Here is a 25367-nt window from a genome sequence, read left to right as displayed (position 1 = left end):
TGATCTCCCTGAGGGATGCCATGGCTTGAACAAAGTTTTCCCACAAATCCCTTATAGAGTATATTTATCTAGTTGTATATTACGGGACGAGAGCTATGCTCATAGTGACCCATTTTCGTATCTCTCCACATCCAGTTTATTCTTAAAATCGTGTATAGTTTTAGCACTCACTGTTTCTCCGTTTAGTTTGTTCCAGACATCAATCACTTTATGTGGGAAGCTATTGTTTTTCAGGTCTCTTCTATAACTGTCCGTCTTTAGTTTCTTTTCGTGTCCTCTTGTTTCTCTTCTGTCCCACTTTAATAAGTCGTCTCTATTGAGAATTTCCATCCCTTTCATAATTTTGTAAATGGTCAATAAATCACCTCTTTCTCTTCTCTGCTCCAGTGTTGACAGATGTAATTTCTCCCACCTTTGTTTGTATGTCAGATTTGAGAGTGTGTGCCATTTTTATCGCTGCTCTTTGGATTCTTTCTAATTTTCTTATGTTCTTTTTTGTGCTAGGTGCCCACAATCTTGCAGCATATTCTAGTTTAGGTCTTATCAGTGTAACCACTATTTTTTTAACCATCTCATCTATGTAGTCGAAGGCCACTTTCATTGATCTTAATAAGTTAAAAGTCTCTCCAAATAATTTATTGACATGTTTATCAGGTGTCAAGTTACTCGAGATGATTACTCCCAGGTCCCTTTCTGAATCGACTTTTTTGTTTTGTTGGTGCGCATAATTGTGTACAATGCAGTCTTCCATAATGTGTTGTATAATATAGGGTGAAGTGTTACATCCCATACAGTTGTCTGTGATACAATCATCCAGCTGCCTTTGGTAACTTAGAAAGGCTGGATGGTGGCCTCACCACAGTCTGGCCAGGTTGACTGTCCTCTCAATGGAGAGAGGACTCAGAAGGGTGGATATCAAGGGGTCAGTCATGAAGCAGTTTGTTGTTTTTCAGTTTGTTGATGGAGTAATGAGTCATTTAATTATGGATATGCTTCTGGAGGTTGGTGATTGGGAAGGAAGAGAAGAGAGTATGTGTGATATAGGTATTTGGGTGTTGTTTTGATGTTTCTTGGCATGTGTGGGTGTTTTACCTTGTAGTATTTACCTAATTGTAGTATACAGGAAAGGACCAATACTCATTGGGTTCCATCTCCTATTCTCTAATTTTCTTACATGCCCAGACTCAATCTAAATCCTTGGTTTCCAATTATCATATTTATATTTGAAATCATGTATTGTTTGAGCTTAGGCAGCTGGGCTATATCACCTTCTAAGCTATTCCACATATTTATGCATCTATATGGAAAACTATTTGTTCACATCCCTTAGATATGTGGTCTTAATTTACTTACATGACCTCTTAAAGCCTTCCCATCTTTAATCAGGAGATCTCTTCTGTCAGTTAGTGAACTGATGGTCTGTATGTGTAAACAGTTATAGACTTCAAGTAACCAAGTAACTAGTCTGTTGTTAATGTGTTCAAACATAGAAGCTAAAAATATAAGACTATATCCATGAAAAATAGTTGTTATACTGTACCCATTGGTCTGGTTTTTATGATTAGTTATTGTACTGTAATAGAGACTTACACATTTGTAGTTATTATTAGGTAATTATTTTTAATATTTTTGTAAGAGTATGTTGAATATTAACTACTTATGGTTACAAATCTAGGTTATACAATAAGATGTTTTTATGAGCAGGCAGTGTGTTTTCGTGGTAATAGCAGTATTGAGGATGCAATACCTGATACGGCGACGGGCGCGATACAGACGATTTGGATCTCAAGTAGTACTCCACCATATCCCATATTTGAGCCAACCTCCTGTCTCTCCAGGTAACTATTTCCACTCAAATTTTATGACTATTGAAATTTTAACCCATTTTTATTGGATAGTTTCAAAACATATAACTTTTTTGTAACTTATATTAATTACCTTCAGACTGAAATTAATCAATTCGCACTCTGTTTGTGTACTTCATGGTTTGGGTACCTCCATTCAGTGATGATTTATGGTAGCGTAGAAATGTACACTGAATTTGTGCTATTTCCACTGGTGAGGTTACTATTTATCAGTTCTTGGGACATTGTGACGAGTTGAAAAAGATAGAAAAAGAAGACATTGGTCTGGTTCTGAGTTTATTCCTGACCAGTATTGCTTGAAGCTTCTTTAGATGCTTAAAGCAAAACTAGTCAGGAATAAACTCAGAACTAGACTCATGTCTTTTTTTTCTACCTTTTTCATGTATAAATTACCTTATTTAGAAAACTACTTTCTTGCACTTTTTGTAAGTGTATAGTTGGAGAGTAAAATGGATGAGAGAAGAGGGGAATTTAAGATATGTAAGAATGAAAAAAAGTGAGTAGGTTTTATAATAGAGGCACAAAAGTGAAAAGAAATTAGGACAAATTATATCTGAGGAATTTGAAGAGAATAAAAAAAACTTATGGAAATGAAATGGTGAGAGTGATTTCTATGCCTTTTTCTTTTTGGCTACCCCCCCATGTAAGGGGGAAAAAGCCTTTGGTATATGTATGTATGTATGGGTGGGAATGATATTATGCCTTTTCCTTTTTGGCTACCTCCCTTGTAAGGGGGAAAGCCTTGGTATATGTATGTATGTATGTATGGAAACAGGTAAATGAAGTGAGAAAACCAGAGGAGAGCATGGGAAGTAGGGTTAATGTTAAGAATGAAGCCATTTAACAACAACAAATATGAGGTTATGGAAAGGTGGAGGGAATATTTTGAAGAACTGCTAAATAAATGCAAAGATAGGGCCCCATGTAATACGTTACCACTGGGTACATAGTCAGGTCATAGTGACTAAAACAGTTTCTTCCCTGGTTTCCCTGAAGTAAGGATGGTGTGTTGAATACCCTGACAGATGAAAAATAAAACCATCCACAGGGCAGATTAATTCACCCTGAGTCAGTGGCCATCCAAACCTGTTGTACATACATATACCAAGGGCTTTTTTCCCCCTTACAAGGGAGGTAGCCAAAAAACAAAGGCATAAAAATCATTCCCACCCATTCCATCCCCAATACACTCCACTCCCCTCCACCCTCTACCCTCCCTCTTATCTTGGCACCTCCTGGATGACAGGTCATCCCTGTATCTTGTCCACTGCCTTGGGTCAGAAGCAGTGTTGCAAGACACAGCACATCCACAGCAAGTCCACAGCAAGTCCACTTCATTAAATCAGCAACCCCCACTCTCCATCCCCTCATACAAAAAAGGAGAAGACAGGGAGAAATCCCTTCGGGCTGTCAAATTTTTCTCACACATACTACCTCAACCACATCCCCCCACCCATTCCACCTCATGCAGCACAACATCATCCATATACAACCATTTTCCATTCACCCCTGTCTTCTGTCCTCTCCTGTCCTTCCTCAACAGACATTACCCTCTTCCCTAAAACCCCTTTCACCCCATCCATCCATCTCATCCTAGGTCGCCCCCTCATGTTCACTCCCTCCACATCTGCTTTCCATACCTCTTCACTAGTCTTTCCTCACTCATTCTTTCCATGTGTCCAAACCATCCCAATACTCTTTCATGAACCCTATCTCCCAACTCCCTTACCACCCCCGTTCTCCTCCTCACCTCCTCATTTCTCACTCTTATCCCGCCTAGTAACCCCTATCATACTTCTCAGACACCTCATCTCAAACACATTCAAACTCCTTCTCTTTTCCTCTCTTATGTTCCATGTTTCTGCCCCATACAGTGCTGTTGTGGGTCACTATAATCAACAGAAAATGAGGGTTCTGGAGGCTGAGTGATATCCTAGTGCTGTAGTTGTGCTGAGGTACTACCTGGTAGCAATACACTTCTTTGATTCCTAATTTAGGCATGCTTTTGGTTCAAAGAAACAAATCAACTGAACTGACTTCTTTGAACCTTAGGCATACACACCCTGAGCCAAGCAGCCATCACTTGGGCTGACACTACACCGTCCATGGCTTCTCCACAGCACTAAGGTGGTGGATGTATATACTCTCCCATGACCCTTGCTAAGCTCCCTCTCCCTCCCCTCCTCTCCTCTACCCTCTTCTCCTTTGCTTCCCTTCCTTCCCCATCATTGCCTCCTTTCTCTCACCTTCCTCCCTCTATTTCCCACACCCTTATTGCTTCCCTCCCTCACTCTTGTTCCCTCCCTTCTCCCTCAATTCACTTCCCTCCTTCCCCTCCCTTACTCCCCTCCCCCACTTACCTTTCCCCCTCACTCCCCTTCCCTCTCTCTTAATCTCTTCCCCTCTGTCCTTCACTTTGCCCTTGCTCTCTCCTTCCCTTTTCCCACCTCACTCCCTTTCCCCTTCCCCTATCTCCTTTTCCCTGTCCCTCACCCTTTACCCTCTCTTGCTCCTCCCCTTCCTCCATCCCTTATTTCCCTTCCCCTTTCCTCCACCCTCACTCCCATTCTCCTTTCCTTTGCTCCCCTCCCCTTCCTCTCTCCCTCTTCTTCACTCACCTTCCTTCCCCTCCATCATTCTTCTTCCCTCCCTTCCCTTGCTCCTCTGTTCTGTCCTTTCCCTCGCTCCTTTTCCTTCCCCTCCCTCACTCTCCTTCCCTCCCCTTTCTCACTCACTTTTCCTCACTTTCTTGTTTTCCTTTCCTCTCTTCTCTTGCCTCCCTCCCCCCCCCTTTATACCCAAAACTCAGATGAATGGGAGAAATTCACTCACTACAAGTGCAATGGTGCAGAATTTCCAAGTGTTTTATGTTTTGCTTGTCTCATGCATACTGAGTCATTGCTGTTATATTCACTGGTTTTCATTTTGTCATATGGAAGTGGAAAAAATTAATGTTTTCCAGAATGAGGGGGTGGAAAAGGAGTTAGTAGATATGGCTTATGAAAGAATATCGGGATGGTTTGGGCACGTGGAAAGAATGAGTGAAGAAAGATTAGCAAATAAAGTGTGGAAGGCAGAGGTGGATGCTGTGAACTGGGGAAGACCAAGAAAGGGAAGTGTCTGTTCAGCAGGGAAGGGAGAAGGCAAAGGATAGGTGTGTGAAGAGAATGTGAATGGACAATAATTTGACCTGGCCTGAAGGATTTCTCCTCATCTTTTCTTTGAGGAGACAAGAAAGGAGGGCAACTGTGTAAATGAAGTGGCTGGCCCTGCTGTGGGTGTGCTGTGTCATGCTGCATTGCTTCTGACCTGAGGAGTTAAGATGTAAAGGGTGATGAATGAAAGTGGGATAGGTGGAGGTGGTGTGCCTTGTCTGGCTCCCTAGGAAGCCTTTGATAAAGAGTCAGACCATTAGTTTGGCTCTTTTAGTTTCTGATACCCAACAAATGTAAATCATAAGTTCACCAATTTTGGAGCCATTATGCAAGGGCTCAGAATTTTCCTATTTCAAACCATATTTTCAAGCATGATTTGCTTGCATATCACAAGTTCACCAATTTTGGAGCCATTATACAAGGGCTCAGAATGTTGCTATTTTAAACTATATTTTTAAGCATGATTTGCTATTGATATCTTGTCACAATAATTGGATATCAATAATAGTTTTCTTATTAGTTTTTACATATGATTATCCAATGAAACATTCCATTGCCTTTGGTCCCTCTTGCAGAAAACCCATGGCCCTTAGGTAACATGCAAGAGCATCTGAGGAGCTGGCGCCTGATTATTCAGTAATACCTTAATGTTAATCTCTCTCTCCTTTTAGCTATGGGGGATTTTAGTTTCTGTGTGCAATTATCTTAAAGGCGGGGTTTCCTGAGCCTGTTATTGCTCACAATGTTTATTTTGTAATGATGGGTTTTGTTTTATTTCCTCTGCAGTGTTGGATAACTACACGAGATGTACAAGCTCAGCCTCCAGTCTGACAAGGCTACAGGGTGCCACAGCTTTACCTCTATCTCATAGGGCTGATTACAGTATGATGGGCCTTACCCCACCTACTAAAGACCATTCCCATCATAGTAGTCACTGTAGTCTCTATCCACCTTGTGTTTCATCCCCAGCACAGTCCCAGGTCTCAGGATCACACAGGTAAATTACCTGCACTTTTCTTTTCATCTATTCGCTATAACATATCTTAATGTTAAGGAAGTATTATGCTCTCATTTTTAATTTGTATTAATGCATTTATGTAACAGAAATTAATGCCTACTTAAGAAAATAGGAATGGTGATTTGATATGTTTATGTAAAACTCCTATTATTTTTTATTCCAGAAATCTTCTGACCGACTTTGAAGCTAGTGATTTGAATGAGTACATTGACCGATTGGACAACATCAGTGCCCAGATTGGTTATGGTACCACCAAGCATTAGTGTATATTCGTATCTCAAAAATCTGTGTTAATTGTGACATCACATTATAAAAAGTTTATAAAACAATATTAGGTGGCTATGGTTGTATAAAGATGGTTCAGAAGTTACTAAGTATATTCAATTGTAGTGTCTCAACTCTGGTCATTTTCATGTTGCCAGTCCAAGTATTGTGTGCTTAAGTACCTTCTCATGGCTTCTAACTATGGGCTATACCCATGTGTTAATGCAAAAAAGGACAATCTATGTGTTAATGCAAGAAAAAGGACAACCTGAGTTATCATGCAGTAAAGAAAGAAAATATGGGGACAGCATTCTATCCTCGTTATAGAAGATTCTCTTACTTGTGTTTTCAGAATTCACTGTCCCTTCTACTTTTCATGAAAGAATGTGTTATGATGTATATTCTAGTGTTTTAATTGGATAAGTGATGGAATAAAAGGTTTTTATGAAAAGTTACATTGGATTAGATCATGCAGTACTGTAAGTTAAACAGTTTTTTATTTTCAAATTATATTGTTTATCTTGTTTGTATATGTGCCAATTTATTCATTTATGATCATCATGAATCATTTTAGATATTGATTGTCTTCCCATCTGAACACTCCACTGACTTTAGCTAATTATAGACTTATGACCCTTATGGATCAATAAGTCCTTTGCCCCAGCTCTCTCGTGTAGGAGACCCAGAACTCCCAGGTTAGGAAGGTTAATAGGTCATTCAGGGATTGAGGTGTTCAGTGTTTTTTGTGTGGTGGTTGCATCTAGAGCAGTGTGATTCTTTGACCATGTCTATTCTGTGTTAATACAATTTTAATGCTGCATGGTAACCTGATAATCACTCAAGAGTGATTGATGCACTGCAAGAGAAAGAGGGCTGGGTGGACTGTGTGTACCTCAACCTAGAGAAGGCATTTGATAAAGTACCCAACAGTAGATTTATGTGGAAATTGGAGCATGGAGGACTGAGAGGTAAACTACTAGAATGGATGAAAGATTTTTTGAAGGAAGGATACATGAAGACAGTAATAAAGGATAAAATGTCAAGATGGAGAGAAGTAATGAGCAGAGTTCCACAAGGTTCAGTGCTTGCACCAATAATGGAAGGAACAACAAGCTATGCCAACATGTTTGCAGATGATGCAAAAATCATGAGAGGAGTGAAAAACAGGGAGGATGGTAGACTATTGGAAAATAATCTTAACACTATTTTTGCATGCCAAGAATGGGAAATGAAGTTCAATACCAAGAAATACAAAGTACTGGAAATGGGCAGTGGTGGCAAAAACCCGTCTTTAAAGTATTTCTTGGGAAGTGAACCCATTACAAAAGCAAAAGAGGAGAAAGATTTGAGTGTTAAAGACAACTTCCTACCTGACAGACACATCAACAGGATTATGCAAGAGATATACCGATTACTGCAGAAGATTGAAATGGTGTTTCACTGTATGGATGATGATAAAACTCATTGAAACATTGATCCATCCAAGACTGGGAAATGCATCAGTAGTATAGTCCCCACACAGAGTGAAGGATATAATCAAGATCAAGAGAATACAAAGGCAAAACACACCAACATTGTCAAATAGATATTAATAAAAATAGAAATTATAATTACTTTGGTTACTTCACTTGCCATTAATATTTAGTAGGACACCCTTTCCTCTTGATGACCTGCATGCATTTTGAAACAGAAAGGGCAAGGTTAAGAAGTTTACCCTGTGGTACCCTTGCATAAGATTCCCGGATCTCCTCCGACTTGGGTATGGTAGAGATGTCTTTCCCCTCTAAATCACTTTTCACTCTGTCCCACAAGTTTTCAATTGGATTTATGTCTGGACTGTAACCAGGCCAATCTCTGATATACTCAATTGCACAGTCATCCAACCATTCACTCACTGACTCGGCCTTGTGTACGGGGGTCCCATCTCACTGAAAGATGGCCACCCACATATTGTCAAATGTGTCAGGAAGATGGTCATACAACAGCTCTAGTTCACTGTTTGGTATTTAGGAAGCACTTGAAATTTAGTGGTGCTGTACCCTGTAAATGCACCCCATACCATAAGCGAGTCTGGATGCTGTACAGTAGCATGGATATAGTATGGGTCAAGAGTGTCACAACCTGGCTGCCAATACACATTTCCACCTCTACTGTGAGACACTGTAAAGATAGACTCTTCACACTTACCCACTTATCACCATCCCAACTGCTGTATATGTGGATGAAAGTGACTATAAGGTGCCTCTGTTTAAGGGTGAGAAATGGCTTCTTGATGGGTCAGGGACTCGTGTAATGTACCTAAGCACTGCAATCCTATGATTCACAGTTCAGGCTGACACCTTGCTTAACAGTTCAGGGTTACTTTATTTTATTTTCCTTACAGTCACTTATGGATTAAACTCAACCTGATGTTTTACAATTGTCTGAGCACTTTTACTGGTCTTTAGGACCTTTCCAGGCCTCTTTTTCTGAGTGGGAGTGGAGAGGCCATCCTCATGGTGAAACTTGGCAACCCAGTGTCTAATACTTCATGAACACACACCAACCTGTTCAGCTACTTCCTTCATTGGATGATCAGATTTCTTTAGGACTGTGATCTGGACAATGGTTTCCTGTGATTATCATTATTATTATTATTATGTATTATTATTATTTTTTTTTTTTTTTTTTTTTTTTGGGGGGGGGGGTACTTTGTGTTTCTTTTAGCTACTAATATTTCCTTCAGATTGGATATGGTGGATGAATAGTAATGAGATTGGTCAATAGAATACAGGGTTTTCAGGTTGTTTGGTTTTGATAGGTGTGCCTTTTCCTTTGTGGCTACCTCCGTTGTAAGGGGGGGAAAAGCCTTGGTATATGTATGTATGTATGGTTTTGATATGGGTATATAGCTGTTTTCCAGATTATTATAGTCTTATTAGACAACTTGGAGTGGGTGAATGCTTTTACTACATTTGATTTTAGGTGTTTTAGATGAAAATTTGCAATCTTATCTGGGTTTTAAGCATAAAAGTTTTTAAATTGATTTTCCCTTCCGCATTTTTGTTAGAGAAAGGAAAGGTGGCATCTGTGTCTAGTTTGAATTTTTGTATTTGTTTTCCTATTTTCTGGAGTAGTGAGTTTGAAAATTGCTTTGGACAATTCAATCAATCCATTGCTCTGTTCGCTCTTGCAGAAGACCTGTGGCCTTCAGGTATCCAGCAGCACCTTCTGGGCTGGACCATAAGTCACTCAGGGAAGATATATTGTGTTCTTGTATACAGATTGTTAGTAAGGGGCATTTTAGTATGAGGTGTTCTGTGTCCTCTGTGGCGTGGTTGGAAAAATGTTTGTTGGTGATATTGCATTGCTATTTCGGTAATGTTATCTTTCTTTGAGTTGCTCCAAGTGCTTCATAGATGGAGGCTGGGTTTAACTTTGAGTTGTTGATTATATTTATAGTTCATTTTTTTCCATCTATGATATTTTTTTTTCTTCCAATTTTCCATTTTTCTACTTGTTAGTTTTGTGACATCTTTGTTTAATTATTGTAGTAGTTCTTTTTCTTGTTCTGTTAGATCTTGTTCACATTTTAGTTTGTTTTTCATTGTGTATGCCTTGTTTGTAGTTCGTAATGTATTTTTTTCTGCAGCCTTGTGAAATGTGTTTTATACTTACCTGGTTATACTATCTCATTAATTGCTCTGGATAGGCACTGGTTAGTATTGAAGGTCTCTAAATGTTTTTTCTATTTCCTCTGTGTATTCATACTGATTTGCTATTTTGTAGTTTATGAATGTTCACATGTATGTAAGTTGTAATTTTCCTTCTAACCCTATGGTGATCTTTATTGGGAGGTAGTCTGAGAGAGGTCATGGATCACTTTCCATATTTGTGTTTTTAGTGGGGGGGTGAGCATATTTTTTGTCAAGAATATGCTTTTTGGTTATATTAAGGAGGGTGTTTACTGGGATGGTTATTAAAGTTTGATATGTTTGGTTTAGGGACTTGTTCTAGTATTGGGTCCTCTGTGTGGTCTGCTGTGTGTGTGTTAAATCAAATTGTGTGATGTGAAATCAGACCATCTTCCAGTATGTGGTTTGTGTTAAGAGGTTGGAATTAAGAAATGTAGCCTTGGGAGGCTGATGTAGTGGGTAGTATGTAAATATTTGTAATGTTGCAAATTGTTTATTTATGTTTGGATTGAGATTATTTCTGTTGTGGTGTCTGTTAGTGTTTGTTTGGTTTCTTTTGTTTTATTGCAAAATGGTATATTTTGTATTAGTATTACGAGTCCACCTTTGTGTTGTGTGTTGTCTTCTCTTACTGTTATGTAATATATATATATATATATATATAATATATATATTTATATATATATAAATATGTGTGTGTATGTAAAGGTAAAGGTGGGACTTTGCCAGGGATTTGTTATGTCACCTTTGCTGTTCAATTTATATATGGATGGAGTGGTGTGTGAGGTAAACATGAAGGTAATGGGCCAGGGATTGGAAATGGTTAAAGAAAATGGAGAAAAATGGGAGATAAGTCAATTGTTGTTTGCAGATGACACTGTGCTTGTGGTAGGATCCGAGGAGGGATTAAGGAAGTTAATGATGGAGTTTAGGAAGGTGTGCGAAAGAAGAAAGTTGAAGATAAATGTGGGTAAAAGTAAGGTGATGAGATGTACAAGGGGAGAATGTGGCAGGAAATTGGAAGTGAGTATTAAGGGAGAGAGACTGGAGAAAGTGGATAGTTTTAGATACTTGGGTGTGAATGTGGCAGGAAAGGGAGGAGTGGAGGTGGAGATAGAATACAGATTGAGAGAAGCAAGTAAATGCCTTGGTGGATTAAAAAGAGTAACGAGAAATAGACATTTGGGAATGGATGCTAAGAGGAGATTGTATGAAGGAGTGATTGTGCCAACAACACTGTACGGGGCAGAAACATGGAACATAAGAGAGGAAGAGTTTGAATGTATTTGAGATGATATGCCTGAAAAGTTTCGTAGGGGGTTACTAGGCTGGACAGAGTGAAAAACAAGGTGAGGAGGAGAGCGGGGGTGGAAAGGGAGTTGGGAAATAGGTTTGATGAAAGAGTTTTGGGATGGTTTGGACACATGGAAAGAATGAGTGAAGAAAGATTAGTAAATGAGGTGTGGAAGGCAGAGGTGGAAGGAGTAAACATGAGGGGGCGACCAAGTATGAGATGAATGGATGGTGTAAAAGGGGTATTGGGAAAGAGAGAAATGTCTTTTGAGGAAGGAAGGCGAGTGGAGGGGTGAGTGGAGAATGGTTGTGTATGGATGAGGCTGTGATGCATGGGAGGGAGTGGGTGGGGAATGGGGGGATGAAGAAGTATGTGTGAATGATATTTTGACACAGTCCAAAGGGATTGCTCCCTGTCTTCTTTTTTTCTACATGAGGGGATGGAGAGGAGAGGTCACTGATTAAATGAAGCAACCTTGCTGTGGATGTGCTGTGTCTCGCTACATTGCTTCTTACCCAGGGCAGTGGATGAAATGCAGGGAGACCTGTCATCCAGGAGGAGCCAAGATAAGAAGGAGGGAGATAAATGGGAGTGGAGTATGTGGGGATGGAATGGGTGGGAATGGATTTTATGCCTTTGTGTTTTGGCTACCTCCCTTGTAAGGGAGAAAATGCCATTGGTATATGAATGTATGTATATGTATATATATTATGTTTAGGGTATGTTCAACCTAAAACCAAAAATGAATTCAAAGCTAATTTATATTTATAGAAAGAGACAGAACTTCATGAGGATAGTTCCTTTCCTGTATATTATTGTTAGGTGGTGCAAGAGAAATTTAAGAAGGGTTGCAGAAAGAGGTGGTAGTAGAAATTAGAATTAGCATTCTTTGTTGAGTAGAGCTTAATTTCCAGCCATAAAAGAATGATGTGTGATTGGTCCTTAGGGGTATTACTGAAATCCCTAAAATGTTGACTGCATGAAACATGCATTCAATAATTTGTGTGGAGTCCATGCACACACACACCAGCTAATAATTTTGTGGCTTTTTATCTGCCCAGATACAGAAATTGCCCAAGTCTAGCTCAGCCTTTGTGAGACATCCACACAAGCTGGTTAGCATATGAATTTGAAATTTAAATCATTGGTTCACTTCTTGATTGTTATTGTTAAAGGAAACCAAACATTTGTCTTGGGATATTTGTTTTTAAAACCTCTATATTTATGCACCTTCTCCTGTTTGTGTTACCAGTAGATGAAGTATATCTGTACAAAAATGATTATTTTCTTTTACATGATTCACAGGTGGATTTAGAGGGGGAAAATCCATTCACTGATTTTATCAGAATTGCTGTAGTAAGATCAAGGTATTGTTAGTAATGCAGCTAGTCTGGTGTTCTGGATTTTATTTTTATATCCATGTGCTACTTTAAATGTTTTAATCATTTGCTATAATAAAGGCTTCAATGAAACATTTTTTCTTTTCCCAGTATTACCAATACTCTTAAGGAAAATTAAGAGGAAATGATATAATAACTCATTCTTGATACATATCCTTATTTTTTGTTATCTCGGTAGGGTGATGTCACAGCGAGTCATAATATTAGTGGGAAAATATTCCTTAAAATTCAGTTTTTGAGTTGAGAGAAATGACATTGGGTGCAAAATCAACTTCAATGATTCAGCCAAGGATGGCATTCACCTCAAGGTTTCCCAGTTAGGTGTTTATCTAAAATCTTAAAGCTTCAAACTGAACTACATTGCACTGCCTCTGCATGAAGTTTATTCCATTCATTAACCACACAGTTGGCAAAGTTGTTTTTACACACTTCCAAATCAAATCTAATTCTTGACATTTTGAGACCATTACTTCTCTGATTCTCATTCAATGTGAAAATTTTGTCACTTGATGTTGTCAATTCCCTTTAGAATCTTAAAAGACCTGTATCAAGTCACCTCTGAGTCTACACTTTGTTCCGAAGAATACAAACTCTTCGGTACTCCTTACCCAAGGATACGCGGCGCGTTTCTACCGCTAACACTGTGTGTGCTTGAAAACACCTCACTCCGAGGGTCTGGGCAACCATTATCCTCAGTAAGGGGCCCTCCTGGGGCAAGGGGGGCCCCCCCTCCCCCCACAAGGGTAGGAGGGTAGAAGCTCCATTGTCTAAGCGGTAGCGATCGAGTCAACATCTCTCACAGTCCGGCTAACACTGAAGTTCAGTTCGGGGACCGTTTCCCCGCTCCCGTGCTTGTATCAGGAAATTAATTTCCTGCGCCAATCCCGACATCGTTCGATTATCTCGAACGCAAGGCACGCAATCGGCATCGGCCTTCTACACCCTTCCAACGGCGTCCTTTGTGTGGAACGTCCTGCATCGCCGCCTTCCCCCTGCTTGGAAGCGCTTGAGACCCCTGTCCTCCCTTTATCCCTCTCTTTAATCTCCACCGGGTATTCTCCGCTTCTCTGTAAGTATGGAATCTGGTCCTAGTGTTGTTGTTCGCGATAGCATGTGTGCCTTCGCCCGTGGTGAATTTCGCTGCCGGGCTCTTCTCCCACCGACAACTGTGGACCCACACTCTTGGTGTATCCATTGTCGGAATCTGGAATGTTCCCCTTCATCCCCGTGTACTACGTGCGCTCAATGGGGTGATAAGCAGTGGTCCGCGTATTTTCATGCTCACCGGAAGGTGCAGCCACGGGTCAAAATACGCGGGCAAGGAAGATGGCTTCCCCCCTCACCCGACACAAAGAGAAGGCATGCTACGTCGGCGGAGGACGCGGGCAGTTGTCTCCCCCCTCCTAAGCGTAGTAAACGGAAAGGTTGTACAATAGCCGCCCCGAGTCAGTCTCAGGCTAAATTGTCTCCTGTTCCTGCCCAAAGGGGGGCTAGTTTCGACGGGCACGCGCTTCTGGCCCCCGCGAACTACCCCCCGGGTACGAGATTTTTCCCGGATGCGTCCGCCGGCCCCGCGATGCTACCCGGCAGCTCCACCCCCCCACGGACAAAGGAACCGAGTTCGGAGATTCGGAGCGCGTCAGCCTCTTCTCCTTCTCGGGTGACCCCCAGTCCCACCCCTTCCACCTCTCGTCAGACGAGCCGGGTCATCACCGGAACCCTTTCTATGCCCGGTGGGCAGGAAGCCCGAGGTGTACCCACACGCGCGTTCGTCGTAGGTGACTCAGCTTCGTCCAGAGGAGGCAGTCTCCCCCTGGCGTCTCCCGGACCATCCGCACCCAGGCGGGACCCTCCAAGAGGACATTCCCCGGACCTCCTCCCCACTCTCTGTTCACTCGTCACTACGTTGAAGGAACAGATGGAGGCCCAACGGGAATTTTTCCGCGCTTCTCAAGCGCGGTTCGTGCACCGCACGGAAGCTCGTGAGGAGTCTCCGCCCCCAAGGGCCCCCCTCGACCAGCTTCCACTTGCTCAGCCCCCCCCTGAACCCATCAGTGACGAGGATGGTAGCGTGCGGTTCCTCTCTGCCCGTGCCGACCCCTCCTACGCCGACGACGATGTCCACAGCACCGTAGGGGGGGGGGGCCACGCTCCCTTTCCCCTCCCGTTTCCCAGTCGGAATCCTCGATGGTGGTCCCACCTTCCTTCTCGGACGTCCTCGCGAGGGTTCGGAGGGCGAATCGACTGGGCCCCCCGAAAGAAGAGGAAGCCACATTCGAGTCTGACATCTTCATGACGGCCAACTCTCAGAAAGCCCAGCCTACTCCCCTCCACCTTCCATGGAGTACGCAGACGGCGAGAGCCATGGCCCAGGCCTCCGACGCTCTCGCAACAAGGACGACCGAGAAGGCGCGTTGGCTTCCGGTCCCATTGGAACACCAGAAGCGCTTCTACACCCCATCGGGGTCAACCCTCAGAGCAGCCTCGATCCCGGCGAGGTTACCAGAGCTGGTTAAGGCGGACGCCGAGTCGCTGCGCAGACGAAACGTCCTCCTCTCCGGCAGGGAAGTCAGCGACCACATTCATTCACTGGCTCTGTCCCTGGCGGTGAACTCCTGGCTAGAACGCCTCCTTGCCTCGGCGAGGGAGTTCTTACCCGAACTACAACCCCAGGAAGAATGCGACCTCCAGGCTTTTTTGGCAAGCGCGAGCAGAGCCCTGAAGCATCAGGCTTCCTGTCTCTCAACGTCCTGGGCCAACTTCGAGTCCCGCAGGAGAGACACCATCCTCGGGGACCCCAGTGACCCCCTCCTCAGGGAGATTTATGCTCCTTTGAGGAGGGCCCCCCTGCTCACCCACACGCTGATTCCCCCGGATGTGGTGGACTCGGCAATCACTAGCACCAACCAGTTGCTACACAACAGAGCCATCGAGAGAACAGCCGTCTCTAGCTCGAGGCCAAGGACCACCCCCCCATCGACCCCTCGGTCCTTTCAGACGCAGAGGCAGCCTTTTCGTCTCCCTAAGCGGGAAGACGGGCCCCCTCCCCATTCGAAGTCCAAAGCCCAGACAGGAAAGCCCCGCCCCTTCCCCAATAGAGAACAGGGGCGCAAACATCATAGAGGCTCTGGACCCCAACGCAGGAAATTCTAGGAACTCGCCAGCCCTCCCGCACAGGATAGGAGGTTGCCTCTCTCTGTACTGGAGAGAATGGGAGGCTGCCGGGGCGGAGGACTGGACCATCCAGGTTATCAAGGCAGGCTATCGTCTTCCTTTTCACACCATCCCCAGCCTCTCCCCCTATCCCATCCAAGTCAGCAACTACCATCCGGACTCGGATCGCGGGCGGGCCCTAGTGGAGGAAATCTCCACTCTGCTCCAGAAAGGAGCACTCGAGGAAGTCTCAACTCCGGACCCGGGGTTCTACTCGAGGCTATTCCTAGTACCAAAGGCTACAGGGGGGTGGAGACCTGTCATCGATCTGTCTCCTCTCAACAAGTTCCTTTCCCTGACGAAGTTCCGGATGGACACCCCAGAGGCCGTGAGGGCGTCTATCAGGGAAGGGGACTTCATGGTGTCCCTGGACCTCCAGGACGCCTATTTCCAAATACCTGTCCATCCCTCATCCCGAAAATTCCTCCGCTTCGTCCACAAGGGCACCACTTTTCAATTCACCTGCCTATGCTTCGGCCTCTCCACAGCACCCCAAGTCTTCACCAGAGTGTTCAAACTCGTCTCAGCGTGGTCCCACTCCAGAGGGATTCGCCTACTCCGTTACCTGGACGATTGGCTGATCCTGGCACACTCCGCCCAGCTATGCCGCGACCACCTGGGGACGGTCCTAGCTTTCATCCGCAAATTGGGCTCCACGGTCAACCAGACGAAGTCAGATTTCATTCCAAGACAGAGAGTCACGTACCTGGGTATGGTTCTGGACTCTTCCCTCATGCAGGCATTCCCAGTAGAGAAGCGAATCCAGAATCTCTCTTCCCTCGTCGTGCAGGCACTATCGACCGGGTTCCTCACGGCCAAACAGTGCCAAGTCCTCCTGGGCCACATGGCCTCCGTCGAGAGGTTAATACCCAGGAGCAGACTGAGAATGCGACCCCTACAGTGGCTCCTCAAGTCCCAGTGGTCCCCGCTAAGGGGAAACACCCGTCAACACATCACCCTTACCGGAGAGGTCAAGCATTCTCTTCTCTGGTGGAAGGACCCGTGCAACCTGCTCGTGGGGATGCCCCTCGGCCCATCTCCCCCCGAAGTCCTCCTCTTCTCCGATGCCTCCAAGGAGGGCTGGGGGGCCCACCTCAACGACGATCACGTCAGCGGTTCCTGGTCCACGGTCGAGCGGACAGCCCATATCAACTGGCTAGAATTGAAAGCGGTACTGCTGGCTCTCCGTCACTTCTCGGGTCAAATCTCGGGGAACGTTGAGGGCATCATGTCGGACAATTCCTCGGTAGTAGCCTACCTGAACAAGCAGGGGGGCACAGTCTCCCAGGACCTCTGCCATCTCACTATGGAGATCCTCCTATTAGCCGAGAACCTCCAAGTGACACTCAGAGCTCGCTACATCCCAGGGAAGAAGAATGTCTGGGCGGACCACCTCAGCAGAAGGAGTCAGGTAATCAGCACGGAGTGGTCCCTCCATCCGGAAGTGGCGACCTTCCTCATCAACAAATGGGGCTCCCCTCTGGTGGACCTTTTCGCCACCAGATGGAACCACCAGCTCCCGGTGTATTTCAGCCCTCTCCCGGATCCGCTGGCAGCGGGAGAGGATGCTCTTCTGCAAAGCTGGGACAACCTCGACACCTACGCTTTCCCACCGTTTCCCTTGCTCCAGAAGGTGCTCCAGAGAGTACGAACCGCATCCAACCTTCGGATGACTTTGATCGCTCCCTGGTGGCCGGAAGCCCCATGGTTTCCAGACGCCCTCGAGCTAGCAGTGGAGGAGCCCCTGGCCCTTCAGGGAAGACCCGACCTTCTACATCAACCAGTCAACGGGGCCTGGCATAAGAACCCGTCAGCCCTGGCACTTCACGCGTTCAGACTATGGTCCGGATCCTCCTAGAGAAGGGTTTCCCCAAAGAAGTGGCAGAAGACATGTCCTCCCCTATTCGCTCTTCCTCAGCTGCCCTTTATCAAGGGAAGTGGAATGCTTTTGCAGAATGGTGCCACTCCCGAGCAATAGCCCCAGAGCAAGCCACCATTCCTCTGATTGCCTCCTTCTTCCACTTCCTCCGGAAGTCCAAGAAGATCTCCCTCTCGGCAGTGCAGGGCTATAGGGCAGCTCTTAATCAGGTGTTTTCTCTGAAGGGCATGGATCTAGCCCTGTCTCCAGAAATTTCCATGCTCTTCAGACATTTCAGAAAATCATGCCCCCCCAGGGAGATCACTTCTCCTCCATGGGATGTGGCATTAGTCCTCAACGCTCTGCGGGGCCCCCCTTACGAACCCCTCCGAGATGCTAATTTCAAGGACCTCACCTTGAAGACAGTCTTTCTCTTGGCCCTGGCGTCTTCCAAGAGGGTCGGGGAGTTGCATGCCATCTCTTATCGAGTCGCCCACTCGAAAGGATGGCAAGAGGTCTCCTTCACTTTTCTGCCCCAATTCGTTGCCAAAAACCAGGATCCGGCCAAAGCCGACCCTAGATTCTGGTCCTTTAGTATTCCTTCCTTGGACGACTTTGTAGGGGGCGAACATGCAGAAATGGTCCTATGCCCGGTACGTGCTATCCGGACCTACCTCAAGAGGACGAAGCATCTTAGACCAGACTTGCCAAGACTGTTCGTCTCTACCAGGGGTACACCCAAGCCCGTCACTAAGACTTCCATTTCTTACTGGATCAAGGAAGTCATCCGCAGGGCCTACGCCTCGAGCCCCACGGATTACCCTGGAGCAAAAGCTCATGACCTCAGGGCAATAGGACCCTCCCTAGTCTTCCGAAAGAATCGGTCAGTCAACCAGGTCCTTCAAGCAGGTATATGGAAGTCCCAGACTACGTTCACTTCCTTTTACCTCAAAGATGTCATGTGGGAATCCTTAGGGACCTTCTCTCTAGGCCCCATAGTGGCCGCCCAAGAAGTCCTGAGATAACATACCCCGTACCAATGGCACACAGCCAACCCTGAAGCCTCATCCAAGTTCTGGATCGGCAACCACGGGGATACCTATCTCAAGTCCTTCTCATACTCCTACATTCCCTTACCTCACCGAGGGCTCTCAAGCATTCCAAGGGAATCAGTTCGAGCCCTACAAGGGGTACAAAGTGAGTATGCCCTGTCTGTCTCCACTCTGGGAACAGATCCAGGTGCCCTTCACAGTTTCGGGGAATGTATAAGGGTCTGGTCAACGTAGATCTTAGCACTCTACATTTTCTCCTTACGAGGGTTTCCCAGGCTAGACAAATACTTCCTTCCCCCCTAAGTCCAAGTCTCCTTGGGTAAGGAGTACCGAAGAGTTTGTATTCTTCGGAACAAATGTAATTTTCGCAGGAAAATTAATTTTTCCCTGATACAAACCTGAGGTACTCCTTACCTCTAATGGCCCTCCTCATCCACCCCGCTAGTAGTTCCTTCTCCCTGGCCTGTCAACCCTCGTGACTAATTTCATACCTGGCTCAGACAATGGAGCTTCTACCCTCCTACCCTTGTGGGGGGAGGGGGGGCCCCCCTTGCCCCAGGAGGGCCCCTTACTGAGGATAATGGTTGCCCAGACCCTCGGAGTGAGGTGTTTTCAAGCACACACAGTGTTAGCGGTAGAAACGCGCCGCGTATCCTTGGGTAAGGAGTACCTCAGGTTTGTATCAGGGAAAAATTAATTTTCCTGCGAAAATTACATTTTTTAGGGAAAATAGATTTACATGTTTTAGTCAATTTTCATATGATTTATTTTTTATATTTGGAATCAGTTTTGTGGCTTGCCGTTGTACTATTTCCAATCTGTCAATGTCTTTAATGAGATGCAGTGACCATACAGAAACAGTATATTCCAAATGTGGATGAATTAACGATTTATGTAGCTTGCTAATGAGATATGGACTTTTTGAGGTCAAAAGATCATGCAATCAGTCCTAGAATCTTATTTGTTTTCTCAGAGGCTGAAATACACTGCTTAGATGATTTGAGATCGTTACTGATAACTACACCAGGATCCTTAACAATCTAAAATCATTTAAGCAGTGTATTTCAGCCTCTGAGAAAGCAAATAAGATTCCAGGACCGATTACATGAGCTTTAGACTTCAAAAGTCGATCTCTCATTAACAATATATCTAATTCTGGAAGGTCATGTGTGTTGAACCTTTTAAGCTCGCTGGCTGAGCGGGTTAGGGCGTCGTTACTTGCGGCGAAGGTCAAGGGGACAGCAGTTCGAATCCTGACACCAGCAAAGTTGAACCAAGGGCATGGTTCATTAAATTCCATGCTACAAAGCCCTCTGTGAGGGGCACCGTCCTAGCCTCCGATAGGGGAGAGTGACGTTAAACCATATCATCACTTGAGAGTGACAGATGTGCTGCAAGAGAGGGATAGGTGGATTGTTTATTAAGGGAGAGAGACTAGAGGGAGTGGATAGTTTTAGATACTTGGGTGTGAATATGGCAGGAAAGGGAGGAGTGGGGGTGGAGGTAGAATGTAGACCGAGAGAAGCAAGTAAATGCCTTGGTGGATTAAAAAGAGTAATGAAAAGTAGACATTTGGGAATGGATGCTAAAAGGAGATTGTATGAAGGAGTCATTGTGCCGGCAGTACTGTAACATGCAGAAACATGGAACATAAGAGAGAAGGAGTTTGAATGTGTTTGAGATGAAATGCCTGAGAAGTATAATAGGGGTTACTAGGCTAGATAGAGGGAGAAATGAGGAGGAGAACAGGAGTGGAAAGGGAGTTAGGAGATAGGGTTGATGAAAGAGTATAGTATTGGGATGGTTTGGACACATGGAAAGAATGAGTGAAGAAAGATTAGTAAAAGAGAGGTGGAAGGAGTGAACATGAGGGGGCATCCTAGGAAACAGAGGAAGGATGGGAGAGAACAGAAGATAGGAGTGAATGGAGAAGGGTTGTGTATGGATGATGCAAAGATGCATGAGGGGGATGGGGGGTGAGGGAGTACATATGAGAAATAAATTGACACAGCCCGAAGGGATTTCTCCCCGTCTTCTCATTTTCTGCATGAGGGGACGGAGAGGGGGGGTCACCGAATTAATGAAGCAGCTTTGCTGTGGATGTGCTGTGTCTTGTGACACTGCCTCTGATCCAGGGCAGTGGACAAGATGCAGGGATGACCCATCATCCAGGAGGTGCCAAGATAGGAGGGAGGGGAGGGGAGCACATAGGGGATGGAGTGGTTTCTATGCCTTTTTCTTTTGGCTACCTCCCTCGAAAGGGGGAAAAAAGCCCTTGGTATATGTAAATCCCTTACTGCGAGTCCTGCCTGTTGTCTTAATATGATGACCTTGTTTGCATCACTCTTGTTAAGCCTTTGATCCATTTCAACATTTCTATTAACCCCTTCACTCCGGGCCAAAATCTCGCGAGCAGCATTAGCTGCCAGACGTGCGATGTTGCATCACGCAGCCACAACTACAATATATATAATCAAGACACTGACATCAGTATCTTCGCGTACCCACTTGCTCCTCATGACGCCTACGTAGGCGTCATTGTATCGAAGGGGTTAAATTACCCTGCACTCATCTTTCCAGAGTGTAAATTAAGGTGCCTAAGCTTGTCCTCATAAGGTAAATTTCTGAGCTCATGTATCATTTTGGTTGTTCACCTCTACTGATTCAAGTGAATTGATATCCATTCTATAGGATAGAGACCAAAAATGTACTGCATAGTCAAGGATGAGTCTAACGCCAGATGGGGTTTAATAATTACCTCCACTTTTATTCAAAACTTTCCTAATAATGAAACCTAATGCCCTGTTAGCTCTATTCCTGGGGCTAATGCACCGTTTCCTGGATTTTAGGTCAGGACTTACTCGAACTCCAAAGTGTCTCTTGCACTTGGTTTTCTCTAAAAAATTGTCATCTTAGCTATACCTGCTTTCTGGGTTCTATAAACCTATGTTTAACACACTACACTGAGATATTGAAGTCCATTTGCCATTTCATCAACCATGTGAACAATTTGTTAAGATCCTCCTGCAGAATCTTGGTGTCCTCCTAATTAGGGGTCCTATTTTAGTGTCGTCTGAAAACTTACTAACATCACATTAATCCTATTGTCAAAGTCATTTATATACATAATGAACAATAAGGGACCCAAGATCAAGACCTGGGGAACTCCACTTTAATTACTCCCCTATTTGGATTTTACACCATTTATGGTGATCTACTGTTTTCTGTCACTGATCCAAGATTCAATCCATTCAAACAATTTTCCTCTTATGCTATGGGCTTTGACTTTATTTAGTAGTCTCTGGTGGGGGACCTTGTCAAATGCTTTGTTAACCACTTCAATAAGAGTTATTCTTGCACATAGCATCAGATTCCTGAGGTACAATGATTGATGCATCACAATACTCGTGTTATGAAGTCACTGCTGTATTACTCATTGTCTTTCACTGAGTAATAAAAAACACAGGAAACATGATCAAGCCAGTTCACATAATTCAGGGGTCACTCAGTTACAATTACAAAATAAATATAATCAAGATGCCGACTCTGGCATACTCGTTTATCCACTTGCGCCTCATGATGCCTATGTAGGCATCATCATATGGAAGAGGTAAGTCAAGGTAAACATCATAACTATCATTGTTATCTGATGCCTTGTAGACATTATTGTAAAAAGATAAAAAATTAGTTGCACATGACTTACCTTTGTAGAACCCATGCTGGGAGTCACAAATAAGATTGTCTCTCCATGTGTTAGCTATTACTGATTCAACCACTTTACCTATATTTGGTGTCAAACTGATTGACCTGTAGTTGCATAAAGACGATTTATCTCCCTTTTTGGAAATGGGAACATTTGCCTGCCCCCAAGCAAGTCACAATACCAGTGTCAAATGACTTGTTAAATATTCCCATTAACTGGTCACAGGTTTCAAATTTACACTCTTTAATCATGTCTGGACCTGGGGATTTTGTCGTTTAAGTCTATCAGTCTGTTTGACTACTTCTACCTTACTAATACTGATGTTAGTCTAATTCCTTCATCCCCCTTCCTTCATATCAAAACTTTGTAAACACAATGAAAAAATATTTGTTAGATGCCTCACTTGTTTTTTCCTCCAAATCTATCATGAAATCTTTGTTTTTAATTGGGACTATCGTTTCCTTATTTTTTGTTCTGTACAGATGAAAGAAGCCCTTTGGGTTGGATCTTGCTTGTCTGGCAAACTCAGTTTCATAGTTACCTTTCGTTGTGAGTGTTCTTTTTAACCAATCTATCTCTTCCCTGTTACTCACATCTGTATCACACCTATGCACATTAAAAGACCCAAACCTTATGGTTCTGGTTGGAAAACTCCTCCCAGACCCTCTTATGCCTTGACTTCTTATAGGAATTTACCCATTAATGCTACAGAGAGCAGTATGCCTAGTTCCATCCTTCATCCCGTTTTAGTTGCCTTTTATGACTCAAGTAGGAGAACTCTGTGGCATTATTCTTTCCTCCCCTACCACAGGGGTAGGTGAAAATGGAAATGTATATTCTTCTATCACACACTCTCCCAAACTCTGTCACCAACTTCCTCAATCCCTCCTCCAATCCTGCCACAAGCACAGTATCATCCGCAAACAACAGCTGGCTCACCTCCCAATTTTCTCTATTTTCTTTAACCATCTCCAATCCCTGACCCACTACCCTTGCACCACCCCATCCATGTTTAAGTTGAACAGCCAAGGCGACATAACGCATACCTGATGGTCCCACCTTTACCTCAAACCGCTCACTCTCTCCATTTCTAATCCTGACACAAGCACTACTACTCTCATAAAAACTCTTGACAGCTCCTAGAAGCTTTCCTCCTATCCCGAATATCTGCAAAACCTCCCATGGTGCCTTTCTGTCTACCCTGTCGTAAGTCTTTTCCAGATCCATAAAAGCCCAAAAAACATCCTTCCCCTTTCCTATAGCTTTCTCACATATCTGTCTTATCACAAAAATCTGATCTACACAACCTCTACCTGTCCTAAATCCACACTGTTCCTCACCAATTACTCCCTCTGTTCCTCTCCTAATCCTCTCAATCAAGATCCTCCCATAAGCCTTCCCAACTACACTTAACAAGCTAATCCCTCTGAAACTACTACATTCACACTTGTCCCCTTTTCCCTTGTAAAGTGGAACTATACAGGCATTCCTCCAGTCCTCTGGCACTCTACCCTCTCTCCAGCAAACATTAAATAACCTCACCAGCCAGTCCACCATCACTGTACCTCCTTTTTTTAGACATTCTGCATGGCATCCATCCAGACCAGGTGCCTTACTTGCTTTCATCATCTTGACAACTTCCTTCACTTCATCCTTCCTTATTTCTCCTCCATTTTCCTCACTCATCACGGTCATTTTCTTAGCATTTCCCACTGCAGCTATCCCTCCCTATCCTCCTTCACATTTAACAACTCCTTAAAATATTCTGCCCATCTTCCCCTTACTGCCTTCTCTTCCATTATCATCTCTCCATCTGCACCTTTTACCTTTTCTTCTCTACTTGATTCGCCTCCTCTTCCTCTCTTAATTTCTTTCCAAAACATCTTTTTATTACTTTCAAAATTTTCTGTCATACTCTTACCCCATTTCACATCTGCTCTCCTCTTTGCCTCCTTTACCTTTTGCTTTACTTCTCTTTGTACCTCTCGTATGACTCCCTCGTCCTATTTTGTAACCAATCTGTGAAAGCTCGATTCTTCTCTTCTATAACCTTCTTTCCTCATCTCACCATTCACTACCCTTCCTTCTACTTCCTCCTGTCCTTCTTGTTCCACACACCATCTTTGCACACTTTGACTCCCTCCTTGAACCATCCCCATTCCTCCTCCACACCTAGCTCTACTCTATCCTTCAGGTTCTTCTTGTACTCCTTCTCCTTTTCATTTAAAGAGTTCACACTAAGAACCTCCCTACCTTTTGTCCCTTTCCTCTTTCTCCATCTATCCTCCACTCTCAACTTACCTTCCACCAAAAAATGATCTGATATTCCCCCACCCTCTCCCCTTAGCTCATGTACATCCTTAACTCTTCCTATCATAATCCTATTTACCACTACATAATCCATTAATGCTCTATCTACCACCCTCTCCCATGTGTACTTATGCTTGACTTTCTTCCGAAACACTGTATTTGCTATTATCAACTCTCTAGACACATTACCACCATCAACTCTCCACTACGATTCTTTCCTGGGACTCAACATTTCCCAAACACTCCATCAATTGGATGAATTCCTACCCTAGCATTAACGTCTCCCAGTACTATTACATTGACATTTCTCCCTAAATCCTCTATACACTCGTTTAAATCTATCCAAAAATCCTCCCTTTCTTCAACACTCTTCTCCCTGCCAGGCCCATATGCACTTATAAAAACCCACATCTCCTTTCCCAGTTTCACCTTCATCCACATTATCCTTGAGGAAACCTCCTTCCACTCCACTACACGTTTTACCTATCTCTTCACTTACTAGTATAGCCACCCCTTCCCTCTCTTCACTCCTGATAACCTCCCACTTACACTCGCCCTTCC

The 25367-nt window shown here is 44.1% G+C and overlaps 1 protein-coding gene across 7 annotated transcripts in view; it reads left to right on the top strand.

Annotated features, from left to right (window-relative positions):
- LOC143037054 (uncharacterized) overlaps positions 1–7906 on the top strand; it is a 262443-nt gene extending 254537 nt beyond the window's left edge. For all 7 annotated transcript variants that reach the window (XM_076205173.1, XM_076205210.1, XM_076205194.1 and 4 more), the window contains 3 exons: positions 1705–1838; positions 5807–6017; positions 6202–7906. In XM_076205173.1, coding sequence (XP_076061288.1) covers positions 1705–1838; positions 5807–6017; positions 6202–6301 — 445 coding nt within the window. In that variant the 3' untranslated portion in view covers positions 6302–7906. The remainder of the gene's footprint in view (positions 1–1704; positions 1839–5806; positions 6018–6201) is intronic.
- The last annotated feature ends 17461 nt before the right edge of the window (positions 7907–25367 follow it).

Source organism: Oratosquilla oratoria, chromosome 2 (assembly GCF_046742065.1).
Source record: "Oratosquilla oratoria isolate Oo_2021 chromosome 2, ASM4674206v1, whole genome shotgun sequence".
Lineage (NCBI taxonomy): Eukaryota > Metazoa > Arthropoda > Malacostraca > Stomatopoda > Squillidae > Oratosquilla > Oratosquilla oratoria.
This window is presented reverse-complemented; position numbering and strand designations above follow the sequence as displayed.